At 39.6% G+C, this 14,296-nt stretch overlaps 1 protein-coding gene and 1 long non-coding RNA gene across 2 annotated transcripts; both read left to right on the top strand.

Moving 5' to 3' along the window:
* The first annotated feature begins 770 nt into the window (after window positions 1-770).
* Window positions 771-8,564, top strand: LOC148718112 (Golgi-associated plant pathogenesis-related protein 1-like). Its single transcript, XM_088743266.1, has 2 exons — window positions 771-1,260; window positions 8,100-8,564. The coding sequence occupies exons 1-2, from the start codon at window positions 974-976 to the stop codon at window positions 8,176-8,178; spliced, it is 366 nt and encodes a 121-aa protein (XP_088599392.1). The 5' UTR covers window positions 771-973; the 3' UTR covers window positions 8,179-8,564.
* On the top strand, window positions 2,701-5,179 carry LOC148718113 (uncharacterized). Its single transcript, XR_015994686.1, has 2 exons — window positions 2,701-2,944; window positions 3,381-5,179. It is a non-coding gene; the product is annotated as an uncharacterized LOC148718113 (long non-coding RNA).
* Window positions 8,565-14,296: the final 5,732 nt, after the last annotated feature.

Genomic DNA, 14,296 nt, shown 5'->3' with positions numbered 1-14,296 from the left:
ATGTTATATAAACATTGTTTTCAGCAAGGGCCGACTGTTTCTTAGTCATGTAATCACTACTCTAGTGTTTTTCCCCCGATGCATTTGGTCAATGATGTCATTAACCCTTTCCTCAGTGTTTTTTACTATCGATGCTTTGAGAGGTTTGTAGTGAACTCTGTTGTTGAATCTGCGCTTTGCCTTCTTCTGTTTCGTTCTATCTTATTCATGACGACTGTTGTTGTGGTGTTGTTTTTTTGAGATTTAAAGCAGGATTGTTCTTCAACTCTTTCGGAGTTGTGACCTCACTGCGTTACAAATTATTATTGGCTTGGATACAGTAAATAAGTTGTGTTGTGATATTTTCCAAGTAGCTCTCTAGGGCAGTAGAAGGCTGAACCGGTGGTATCTAGTTTGATATAAACAGATGTAATTCTTTGTTTCGTCCATGAAAGGTGTATTGAAGGTGCTTTCATCTTGCGAACATATCTTGCAAGAGTTGGCCCGATTTAACACAACACTTCGAAACTTTCCATTTCAAAGGGTACAATTTCAAATTGAATACGGACTTCATTCAAAACACTGCAAGGAAACTGTAAAATGACAAGCGGCGAATGTATTTACCGTGGAACAATTGACATTATTGACAGTGAAAATAGGGACCTTAAGAAACCACGACGGCGATGCCAAGGAAGACTTCGATTAAAAAAGGAATTTCTACTCCTAGTTAGAATTTCAAAAATGGGTTGAGTTCCAAATGGAAGTTAAAATAATTTGCCGTCGCGCTTTCGGCTCGCAGACGAAGCAAATTTTGGCGATTTCGCGTTGTTGTTTTGCATAGGACGGCTAAGAAATGTACAAAGTTTCAAAATGCACGTGCTGAGCTATTGTTCTGCCAATTAGATCTCTTGTTTTACCACGTCCTCGTTGGCGTCGCCGTCGTGGTTTCTTAAGGTCCCTAATAGTTTTCTTAACAACGGTTGAATAAAGGTAGATGATCATTGCTAATGTCTGTTATATTATTTTGATTCAAAATATTTTTGTTTCTAACAATGAAGTGGACCCAGATGCCTGTTTCCAAGCCCACAATGCCAAGCGGGCTCTTCATGGTGCGTCAGCTTTGGTGTGGGATGACAAGCTGGCTCAGGATGCGAAAAGCTGGGGAGATCACCTGGCTTCTATTGGATACTTAGTCCATGCCCAGAACATTGACGAAGGAGAAAACCTTTTCTCAAGCTCGAGCGGGTTTGTCAGTTCCTGTTCAAATGCCGTGGAGTCCTGGTAGGTACAACTACGTAAACATACCAAAGGTTACGTCTCTTAAACAAAGAGATTTTTAGTATTAAGCCATGCGTCTGTACAGTAATAGACCTCATATGACGGTCCAAGCGTACTGTGTGTGATTTTGTGGTCTAAAAGTGATTAACGGGAATGGCTAACAGATTATGATCGAATTTTAAGCGTACCCGTTGGCCGTTGAAAAAAGCGTCGCGTAGAATTCCTTTTCCCACGCGGTCAACCAAAAATTTCCCGTGAGGGAGTGGGCTAGTCAAGTGACGTCAGGCATTCCTTTTACCCGATTGGTTTGTCGGCGTGGCTGTCTTCGCGCGAGAAGACAAGAAGGGTTTACTTAGTATTAGAACATAGCTGGCAGAGTCGCGCAATTAAATTCATTATACGTAAGCGTGCTCAAAATCCCGATAGTGCACGCTGATAGCGTCAGCAACTCCGACTTCGCCAGAAATTTTCTTTTTTCGCGCGAGCGGCCATTGCTAATGCGGGGAAAAATAATACATTTCGCGACAATAATGGATACAAACAGAAACTCGGCCTGCTAGTCCGAAAACGAAGACAATGTTTCGACCTTTTCCCATGGGCTAGAGTTCTTAAATGAGGCAGAAAAATAGAAAAACAAAGGAAAAGGAGACTCGGCATCAGTGCCGTCACGATTCGCTTCAACTGATATTGTTGTCCGTTTTTCGCGTCGCATTTGATGCACAATTCCACCGGCTATGTTCTAAAACAATTGGTTCATGCTTTCAGCTGTGCACTATCGAGTTATGGAGCACGTGGGAAGTTTGGAGAGCACTCAATAAGCTAGAGTTGCCCTCGGCTATCGCCTCGGGCAACTCTTACGCTTCTTTCGTGCTCTCCAAACTTCCCGCGTGCTCCATAACTCGATAGTGCACGCTAAAGCATGAACTAATTGTTAATTCCAGTTTCGAACGAGTTGTTAGCCTAAGTATATAAAGGACACCTGAAAAATGGCTCGAGATAATCGCAGCGTAAACTTTTATGCCGACTTGAATAAAGTGTCAATGGCGGATGTTCTGGATGTTGGGCCAAACAAAAAGAAAAGGAAAACGCTGAAGGGTGTCTTCAAGCCTGAGCGGTGGTGAAGAACGCAAAGGTAAGGATATCGAACGATTGCCATGACAAACCTTCACAAAGCTGGAAAAAAAGCCGTCAAAATATGGACAAAAATTGACTATAAATGAATTTTTATTGTAGTCTGAGAAGCCTGTTTATCTGATCAAGTGGCGAGGTTGGGGGTCCCAACACAACACGTGGGAGTCAGAATCCCACAGTTTGGATCACGGTCTTTTACGGTAAGTCCTGCTTTAGACGCCAAAAGTATTAGACACGTTCCCTTTAGTTAACTCTGCTCGTATTATTTAAATAAAAAGCAAAATTTTAACGAAATTCTGCCGATTCCTTGTAGACCACCTGGCGCTACCGTTGATTATTTCATGCGCAAGCATTTAAAGAAAGTAAATGTTTTTATTCGGAGGAGATTTTCGCATGTACCAAACTTTCTTCCACCGGATTAGCTTCTCGCTGTTAAATGCATCCCATTTTTTGTCCAGCTATTTCAGAAATCCATCTCCTCCAGAGGACGTGCTTTTGCTGAGAACCTCGAGAGATTGAAAAATACCATCGAGAGTGCACTTTGCAGCCCCAAAAGGTATGGTTTTTCAGTCGTTTTGATCGTAAATAGGTATTGATTTTGGCCATTTTGGTCAGTAATAGGGTACGGTTTTTGCACTTTGGCCTTGAAATAATTATGTTTTTTTAAAAAGCTTCTTTTTCATGTTATCGATAAGACCATCAAATATAGTCCTTCGCAAATAATGTTTAGATCAACTGCCCTAAACAGGGTATTGAATATCAGGTAAGGTCATAAATAGGGTGGGAAAATTCACAGAGTTTGGTCATAAATAGGGTAAGGGTTTTGGGGAGTAAGGTGCACACCCCCGCCTAATTTTTCCAGGCCTCAGGTAGAGTTACCATCTTGCCATGCCGTTATATCTGAAATGATGTCCACCCTTTTTTCTTTAAAGGAGGTTTGCCTAATTTAATTTGAAAAATAGCAACTAGTTCTTTTTTTGCAATTTCTTGAGGTCCTCAGGGTAACTTTCACTGATCTGATGACAGCTGTTGTTTGCAATTGAAGTAGATGTCCAGGAATTTCAACATGAGGGCAGCAGTGATTCCTATGCAGAAAGAGCTTGTGATGCTTCTGCAATAAAAATTTTAACAGCGTTCTTAGCCACTAGACTCTCTCCCTGTGCCAAATAGGAGATTTCCCTCTTTTGGTAACTTCTATGCTTATGGGCACATCCCTCATGCTCCAAAACCTCTATCCTTTTTTCTACCAGCAAAATCTAGCTACAGCTATCCCACTGAGTACATTTTCTTTGAAAGTATTTTTACATGTTGTCATTTTTCTTCTCCACACCTGCAAAATGACAGCGAAAAAAAGAGGACAGATTGAAAAATATTGATTACCAGTGGATTAAAAGTGTGGCACTTATATTGTACATGTTAATGAAACTTGTAATCCTTGAATACAAGTATTTTTGCATGGTGTATGCAGTAGAGATATAGCTATACTATGATATGCATACCCTCGCCAGTAAATGACTTGACAGGTCCCATTTCTTGCAGTAAACCAGGAAGGTGGCATAACATAATGTGTATGTAAGGTGTTATGGGATTTGCTTTGGCTTATTCAGGCCCTCCAATTTCAAACTGCAAAGCAGAAGAGCCCATTCTTTTACCTACAGTAAATATAATAAATATATATAACTACATAGAAATAAATATTTCAGTGAGAATGTATAATTGCTGCTGACACTGAAAGTAGTCTTCTCAATATATTGACGGCCATATTATTACCTAGCTTGGGAAATCCTGGCCATCTTCCTCAGACGGACTCCAACTTCCAAATATGTCCTAAAGTTTTTTGAAGTCCTGTACATAATAAACAGATGCATGATATTTCAAAATAATAAAATAAACAAATAACTTAATAAAAAAACCAGGTAACAAGTTGAAATTCATGCAAAATTTAGAAGCAAATCAACTCAAAACAGTATAATTGTACTTAATTTTCACAATTTGGTCAGCTGTTCACAAACCTTAGGAGGTAGAAAGGAGGAGAATTTAGAGGGGAGGCTTGTTAACAGTTTCTTCTTTTCATTTCCCACAAGAGATGTCCAGTCTAAATTTCCTTGTTTGGCTGTCCAAATTCACAGGGATACACTACACACTCTAACAGCTTCAAGGAATGTTTTCAGATGTATTCCCCTCTGGTCTTTGCTTGATTTCTTGAAATCATCTTTCTAAGTAGCAACAAAATCTATTCTTTATGTTCATAATAAATGAACAAGAAATTAAAGCAGACTGCTGTTGTTCAAATTTGCTTTAATTTACACTGTAGACTTTACACTACAGGCAAATCTTTTTTATCTTTATTTCATTTACCTCATCCCAGTTAATAACTTCATAGATAATACCCTTCTCTAGAGTATCTGTAATCTGCAGAAATATGTGGAGCTCATCAATCATGACCCTTTCAATCGGTATGTCAAAAAGAGGCTGTGCATGGCATCTGGGATCCTTATACCATCCAGGGTTTAAATTGCATTTCAATTTCAAGAAAAAAGTCAAAGGCTTGGTGAAGTCATTCCTGTAAAATATTAAATATTAATGAGTGTTGCAGTTGTTGAGGCCCATATGGTAATTGTGTAAATGGCTACATCCAGTGATTGAGAATTTATTGTGTAAGTAAGTATTTACTGACAAAATTGTATTTAGTTTTTGTTGTTATGTATATCATCTTTTTAAGTAAATTATGTATTGTTACTGAAAAGCCCCACCAGGGAAGTGTCAATAAAGTGATTGTATATGACTCACAGATGTTACCTTTCTTCATTGCTACATGTACACCAAACACATGAATGTTTTCATGCGGCAGCCTTCATACCCATACAGATTAGAAGAAACTGGAGGAAATAAAAAGATATATGGAACAGTAAATAATTAATTTTTACTGAGAATGCCTTAAATTGAACTTGAACAACTTACATTGCAATATTAATAACATTATTTTTATTTAAACAATTTTTTACCTTTTTTCTATGCTTGAATTAATGATGAAGTGATTGATAATTTATAATGAAAAGTGAACCATAATTATAATATCTGGCTGTTTAAGAGGGTACAGATAAAAAAAGCATAAACCACATATATGTATGTGCTCCTCTCAAAAAAAGGTGGTTAGAAAATAGTTATGTCTGGATTTGTTAACCTTGTAGTCACCACAAAGATAGAGCTGGATTTTCAGTTGCTTTCCATCAGCTCTAGGACTTTATCTTTTGAGAGGGAGTTAACTTCTTCAAAGATATTCTGGAGGCTGGTTCTTAAAGTATCATAGTCCTCCTTACACTTAATCACTGAGATTGTATGATTTCCTGGACAGATTAAAGGTAAACAAGGATTATTTTGTTAAAAATGGCATTCTCTTCATAAGAGATATATGCTGCCAAATTTGCACATAAATATATTACCTTAACTAGACACGACAGCCTGGCCATCATCCAACAGTGAGAATGAAAAAACAACAAGGCCACTGTTGTGGGTTAAAGCAGCCCCATCCCCACTGAGCTTGACCCTGTGAAAGAACATTAAACTAGTCTTTAAGTAACATCTTCCTCGGATTAACAGTGGAAAATATGAAATGAATTTTTTAATGGAAATAAAATCAAAAGATATGGTAATATTGAAAGTACCTTGAAGACTTTATCCTCGGGAGCTTCAATGTTATTGGCTTCAATCGATTTCGATCGATTTCTTTTATTTCTGTATTTATCATGAGTTAGGTAACGATTTCTTTGGGGTGTTGCATGGTATGTTGTTACAAATGCTTCATTAGCGGTAGGCTACATACAATATTCGAGGTGTTGTCTTTTATATTCGCGTCTTACGACCGTCCCCACGCCCTCAAAATTAAATACCCAATGACTAGGGATTGTCAGTTTCTCTTAGAAGTAGTTCTTTGCATATACGAACATAGTTTAGATTGTCTTGTGAGGTGGTTTTTCTTGCTTTATTATTATTTTACATTTGCGAGTTTTCATTTCGTTGATGTACCATTCCTATCAATTTTGTTGATGAAGGCATAATAAAGAGGGTCGCCTACGGCTCGTGTTGACACACCCCAATCGTGGTTACTTTTTGAATTATTATAACTGTTTTATATTCGTTTGAGCGGGGTAGCGAATTAGAATATAACTTTCTTTCTGTTGTGTCTGTGCCGCGTGGGCCTTTCCTCACGAAGAAGCATGTAAACACGTGCATTCATTAAAGTTTTCCGCTAATTGCGCGTGCTTCGAGCGAGTACAGTCTGCATTGCCGATCTTTATTCAAATTACAATCGATCGGTAACTGTCGGCCGATCTCTGCCGATCAGGTCAGCATTTGGTCGGAAAAATAACGTGAAGTACTGGGAACAAGGTAGGAAATTTGAAAGAAAAACAAATATGGCGGCTGTAGTTGAAGATCGAAACACGCTTTCTCAAGCTCTTTCTTTGCGAGGAAAAACCCACGCGGCACAGACACAACAGAAAGAAAGTTAAAAAACCACAAGTTACTCTGGTTCCCGCTTTGAAAGGTTTTGATGGCTTTAAAGAGGGATAAAAGGCCTAAATATTTCGAGTGCTGCCCACAGCAGGATCGACTCTGTTTTAGTGAGGCTTGGCTAGTGAGATGTTCCAGGCGTGGATTCCATACGATTTCAGGCATGGAATGGCCGTTTTTATGGGTTAAAAACCACAACAAGCGACAGATGTGAGAACAGTACGAGGGAAGAACCGTATTTTCGAGGTGATCGACATTTATTTTCAGGTGCTGCCCGTGAGAAAAGGGTCAGTGTCTCGATTTTATTCATGCCTTAACTTACCCACATCGATCGAATGCGCACACAGTCTTTATATTTTCGCCATATTTAAAGATTTTACAGTTGACTGAGTCGCCAGTGAGGCCTGTAAAGGTCCCGGATGTGACCGGAGATTCTACGCGACGGGAAACATTATTAAAAATATAAAAAAAAATTAAAAAGGATAATAAAAGCGAGGAATATAACGTATGAAGTATCCTTACCTTTTTTCCGTAGCCTCTTTGTCGCCAATGGTCCTTTTAACGCTACTTTGGAGACTTTCTTTCTAACGCGTGTAGTGCTACCAGTCAACTGAATTTAGAAAAGCATATACTATATACAGTTATATCGTTGAGTATGAATACTCATTATTTGTGTTTTAACGTGCCCCACGGGCTCGTCAAAATACGGCACAACTCGTAAAAATACTTAGCGATACTGCGCAACAAAGGGTCTAATAAGATAAAAGTATTTTAACAACAATGCCTCCACGCAATGGGTTTAAGTCTGATGTTTTCCATCGAAATTTTAATTTGTAGTGTTAGTTTTTATTGAGGAAGGAGACCGGAGAACCCAGAGAAAAACCCCTTAGAGAACGGATGAGATTCAACAGCGGACTTAACCCAAGCGTGATGCCAGTTGTTGGAATAAAACCCACACCACATCCACTCTTGCCCAGTGCCCTCCCTGCTTCCCACCTCCTCCACCCATAAGTGTTGGTTTTCACTCTCTTTGCTCCATCATTAATTTTTTTAAGCTTATAAAGGGCAATTCCATGAGGACATAGTCAGAGCTGAGACTTTTTACGAATTCGTCTTGTCCTTCAACTAACATTTTGTTAAAGGTCAACTTTCTAAATTCTAAAGTAAACCGGTTTTGATTTTGTTCCTTTCATTGATAGGTACAGTGAAATAGAGTTTTACAACTTTAAACAACCAGGATTCAGTAAAGCTACTGGTCATTTTACAGCGGTAAGATGATGACTCCCTACTAGTGTTTGAATGCCTCAGTTACTCATCAAGTCCAAAGAGGAATTGATCATGTGACTTCGGTCAGCCGGGAGTCGAACCCAGGCGCTTTCACCACTGCACTATCCCCACTCCTCGTTTTATGACGCGCAATAGTACGGCTTTCCTCCAAAGCATCGTTAGTGAAGTGAAACAAACTGTGCTCCGAAGCCAAATCTACGCTCAACGTATCGTCAATGTTGCTCTTGCAGGTTGTATGGAATAGCACCACTAAAATTGGTGCAGCTCTGACCAAAATAGTTTCAGATAATGGGATGACACACACGTTTGTTGTGGCGCGCTATTCGCCAGCAGGGAATGTTCAAGGCCAATTTGCTGCAAATGTGAAGCCAAAGTCCTCATAGGTTTGTGCATTCCATTGCTAGCATGTGGAACATATTTAGCTATATACAGGTCTTACGAGCGTAATAATATGATGGAAGTACTTCTTTTATTCAAGGAAATCTGATAAGTCCAAGAGTAAGTCCAGGCGGGAGAAAACCGTTTCGGTGAAAAATGTTGCAAAGTTCGCGACATAACGACTACTTTATCGGTCTTTTTTTGTTTTTGTTATTCTTTTTGACATCTAGTTGGTTACTTGAAAGAATCCCCCTCATTAAGTTATAATTGGTCGTTTTGTTTTTACCTCCTCATTGACAGAAAATAGTTACAAATTTAGGAGTTTCATGACATTGGTTCCGGTAGTCTTGCTGTAATAATATCTTCTTCCAACAGCTTGAGAGGCCCTGACACATTCTAGAGATATATGATGATGGTCAATTTGTGTTGTTTTTTTTTTTACAATTTCAGATCTCACTAGTCTGCTTAAAAATAGATGGATCGCATGGAAGATGTTAATGACAAATAAATTGTAATAGTTGCTGACGAAAGGATAAATAAAACATAGTAGCAAGAGGGTCTTCAAATATTGTCTTCTCTGTCGTGTCAACAAAGCGATAATCCTTTCCCAAGTTTATCACAAAACGTGCATGAATGGAATCAAGCACTAACAAAATTTGCAAACAGCCGGCTACTTAGCCATCATTGGAGAAGCAAATCTATGGAGACTGCCCGCCTGCGAGCAAAATCAATCCCTTTTAGAAATGAGATAGAACTCTTTTTTCCTAGGGGCTCTTCCAAGGAGATCATATTGGTTACAGTCATTTTTTTAAAGTGAATCTTATCTGGGTACTGTGCGCTTTCCTGGGGACTCTAATTGATCAGCCCCATGCGGGAATTTAAAATATGATCCTTGGCAAAGTTATTTCTTTCCATGTTTATGAAATTATATTCCTGAATGTCTACTTGATGGTTGAAAGAGTGAGGGCTCTCTAGATCTCACCAGTCTCAGACTTGTTGGTGGGGCCTTATAGGATTTATTGATAAATGTTTTTAAATAATGTACATGTCATGAAGTGCAACTGCCGTAGCAAACATTATACTATCAGTTGTTATTCTCACCACTAAACTTCCTCCGATTCTTATTGGTTTAGATCAATCACGTGACGCGATAGTGTTCATCCTTGCAGAGACACAGTGTCCGTCCGCGGAAAATAACGGGAGGGATAGTGCTCGTCCGCGAAAAAATAAATACCCGGATGGATAGTACTCATCCGTGAAAAATTTTGAATGGTTTGACGGCCGCGAAGTTAGGCAGATCGGAGAAACAGTGACTTTTCAATTCTGGTTGCGAGTTATTGACATTTGTGACAGGCTGTACGCATGAATAAATATTTGATTGCTCTGCATTTTGGTGGGTTTTGACTGTTTATCAACTGGCGCGCGGAAGAAAATTTAGTGGTGAACGATAAAGACAATATAGTGTTTGTCTCGGAACTATCGGTCTGATAGTTGCCCCTTGGAAATTTGATATTCTTAAAACTAGCATATATTTGTATAGCATATAATTTTTGATGTTCTTAAAACTAGTAAATATTTGTTTTAAGAACATCAAATTTCCGCGGGCCAACTATCAGTCGATAGTTCCTCGACAGAAACACTCTATTGTTTAAATAGTGCCCGTCCGCGGAAAATACCCGGATGGAGAGTACTCATCCGTGAAAAATTATGAAAGGTTTGAAGTTAGGCAGATCGGAAAGACAGTGACTTTTTAACTCTGACAGGTAAGGTAAAGTCTGTTTACGAGCCTAGTGGCCTATTAGGCCGGTGCTTAACTCCGGTTTCTGTAGCATGAAGCGACTAGGAGTATTTCTACTCCCCCCTGGATGGGATGCCAGTCCATCGCAGGATTACCCCCAGCATTAAATTGCCGGTACCCATTTATACGCCTGGGTGAAGAGAGGCACTGTGAGAGTAAAGTGTCTTGCCTAAGAACACGACACAATGTCCCGGCCGGGGCTCGAACCCAGACCACTCGATCCGGAGTCGAGCGCTCTATCCATGAGGCCACCGCGCCTCCAATTCTGACAGGTTTAACCAATGTACGGCAGGCTATACGCATGAATAAATATTTGATTGATCTGCATTTAGTAGGTGTTGACTTTTTTCAACTGCCGCGTGGGGGAAAATTTAGTGATAAATAATAAAGACAATAGAGTATCTTTAATATTAGAATGTCTCGGAACTATCGATCTGATAGTTGCCCCTTGCAAATTTGATGTTTTAAAACTAACACATTTGTTTGAATTTCTGCTACTTGGAACCTTTCGAAATAATTTCTAGGGAAAGTGTATTAATGTCGAGCTCGTTAAACAGCAATCAATTCTTTTAAGAAGTGCATAGACCAGAATGAAAACGTTTCTGTAATGATTACAAATTCCTTGACGAAAACCTCAACATTTACCAAAAGAGTTAATAGAGAAAACTAATTTCCCTTTAGCAATGGAAGCACCCGAAGGGCAGGTAAAAAAACATTTATGTGGTTCGCCATTATGTGTTTACTCAATTGCGCTCGTGTTGAGGCTTGCATTTGCATATTTCTGAAAATTGACCAAGATATCCTTTGACCGTTCAAACTTCGTTTCTTTATCTCCCGCGTTGAGGGGTATAGGTTTTCCTAACAATTGGATGGAAAAGAGATCCCGAATTGTCCTAAAACGATGCACTCGTAATGCTTGCATGACTTGTAAAGTGAATAAAGAGGAAGGCGCTGTCCATACAGGTGGTCTAGCCAAAAATCAATTTTGGCTTGTGGCGACGCAAGGAAAAGAGAATTGGAGAACAACCAAATGATCATTGAAGCATGTGTACAAAACCCTTTTCACGGGAAAAAAGTAAAACTTTTTTGAACGGCAAGTCGAGAGGACCGCTCTAGCGAGAACGGCACTTAAATATTAGTCCTGAAATGCTATCTAAGGGCCTATGAATACCGATCAGATAGGTCCATTTGTAAAGATAGATACTTTTCTCATATACTTTTACAGATAAGAACGGTCAATTCTTAATTTGTAACCAAAGCGATAAGTAAACTAACAGAAAACTCTAAAAAAATTGCTTTGTACGTGCTGATACAGTCTGAAACTTCTTCCCATCTGTACATGTGCAGGCCAAGGGGCCGAGGCAAATGATTTTTGAGACAATTAGAATTGCACCGCGTTCGCCCCCTATCGAGTTCGCCCCTTCGAGTTCGCCCCTTCGAGTTCGCCCCTTCGAGTTCGCCCCTTCGAGTTCGCCCCTACCTTATACCGTGTTCGCCCCCACACTTTTCGAGTTCGACCTCATCAAGTCGAGTTCGCCACTTAATTGAGTGATGTCCATATAAGTTGATTTCTGACGAAGGCTCTAGCAGAATGTCAGCGACGACCATTTTGAGTTTCGGCAATTGCGTGGAATCTGCGGGGGATCTGGGGTTACCAGAAACAACTGTATGCAGTGAAGTTGTCATAAAGGCAACCACACTTAAATAAAAACAACTTTGCTTAACTTATTATTCGGACTGGAAAAGATGTGAAACAACCTCGGTTTATTTAACGAACACGAAATGTGTTGATCATAACAACCAGACTTGAGAAGATGCAAACCACGCTTTCATCGCATTGTGTTGATCATAACAAAAAGACTTGAGAAAATGCAAGCCTCACTTCAAACTTCACGACACATGGTGGTGGTGGTGGTCTGAGCCGTCGTTCCAACAGATCTCCTTTCTCTCAGAAGCATTAGTTGAGGAGGGTGGCATGCTTTCTGCGGTGGCTGATCAAGCCTATACGTGAACGGCAATGACGCTGGCAGTCTGGGCACTGATTGGGAGAGACAAGCTCTTAAATGTCCATAGTGGCGCACTGCCTGCCTTGTTAGCGTACAGGGATTTGAACGTCGTCGCATCGAACTGCTTCAGGAAACTCGCATAGCCCGACATGTTGTGTTTGATTCATCATCTTACAGATCGTTGTCGGACTAATTTGTGTTTGATTAATAATCTTATGGGTTTATGTCGGACTAATTTGATGACTTGCTCCCAGTTGGCTTGTAGAGCGCTGCACTAGTATTGCAGAGGTCAGTGGTTCGAATCCCGTACGAGCCTCAAGTTTATCAGGTCTGATTTTTCAATATTGCTTAAATATTTTCAAAACGATCCAGAGACAAGCACTATCTTTTCGCAGTCTCCGCTCATTTCATTCAAACGCGACAAAAACATAGGCAATTTTTTGGTCAGAAGTTCCATTCAGACTAATGACCAACCAGGCACTTTTAAATGCGCTCGTGCACGATGCAAAACGTGTCCTTTCATTCACAATACTGATAAAATATCGGGACCTAAACAATCCATTAAGATCACCGATCACTTCACGTGCACCTCCGCCAATGTAATCGATTGCATAACTTGCACTTATTGCAAAAAGATATACATCGGCGAAACAGGCAGAAGACTAGGTGACCGATTCCCAGAACACCTTCGAGACGTGGAAAGGAATGACAAGGACACATCGAAACCAGTCGCTAGACATTTTAATTTACCTAATCATTCTAAGCAACATATGGCAATCTGCGGTCTTTCCTTACACTTAGGTAGCACGGAAAGCCGTAAAACTCTTGAACAAAAGCTCATCTTTCAAACCGGCAGTCTAAATCCCACAGGGATCAACGAACGCTTTTCATTCCACTAATCTATTCGTGTTTTTCTCGTTGCCATGTTCCCACCAATAACGTAGCTCCACTTTCTGCCTTTAAAAGCACACACAACCCACAATTTCTCTATTCCCTCCGACGAAGGGCTAAAGCTCGAAACTTCAGCTTTTGCAATCGTTACGGTGGCCAATTTACCATTTCAACTTTGTTGATATATCCAGATTATTGCTTAAATAGTGCTCTTTACTGCGAGGATAATGCACAAATACCTTTCTATAACCGCAGTTCAGATATATGAATTTCATATCTTCGTTGAGTAAGACTTGAGAAGATGCAAACCCTCACATTCATCGCGACAGCATTGCTTAAGTTGTTAGCCTGCTTGTAAGAAATGTTTAACAATTTTAATGATACTCACTTCGTTTAGCTTTATTTATGAAAAAAAGACGAAAGAGTTTACGAAACCACGATTTGATTACGCTTTTGATTATTTAAGACTTATTAAGAGAACGCGTTCCACGCTCCATAGGGTTTTCGGTCATAGCAACCAAACTTGAGAAGGTGCAAACCACGCTTTCATCGCGACAGCATTGCGTAAGTTGTTAGCCTTGTAATAAATGTGTAACAGTTTTAATGATATCTACCTCGTTCAGCTTTATTTATGAAAAAAAGACGAAAGAGTTTACGAAACCACGATTTGATCACGCTTTTGATTATTTAAGACTTATTAAGAGAATGCGTTCCATGCTTCATGGGGTTTTCGCTTATAGTAACCAGACTCGAGAAAGGGTAACGAGTGTGTAACATTTTTACTTTTTTTTTCTATTTTTTTTTTTTCTAAGGTTAAAAGTTTATTAGGTCTTCCAAAACAATTACCTACAAAAAACACCGCCTGCAAATAGCGAGCTAATCTAGGCGGGCGATGTTAAGGACAAACAAATACCAATTACTAATTCAAGGCGTTAAAAAAGTCGTTTTTACTGATACTTCGCTTAACTTTATTTGTGATATTAAGACTGAAGAAGAAAGCGAAACCTCGCTTTGAGCAGCTGAAAGCCTTTGCCAG

Source organism: Stylophora pistillata, chromosome 13, assembly GCF_964205215.1.
Source record: "Stylophora pistillata chromosome 13, jaStyPist1.2, whole genome shotgun sequence".
Classification (NCBI taxonomy): Eukaryota; Metazoa; Cnidaria; class Anthozoa; order Scleractinia; family Pocilloporidae; genus Stylophora; species Stylophora pistillata.
The sequence above is the reverse complement of the archived record's forward strand: the minus strand, read 5'-3'. Positions and strand labels throughout refer to the sequence as shown.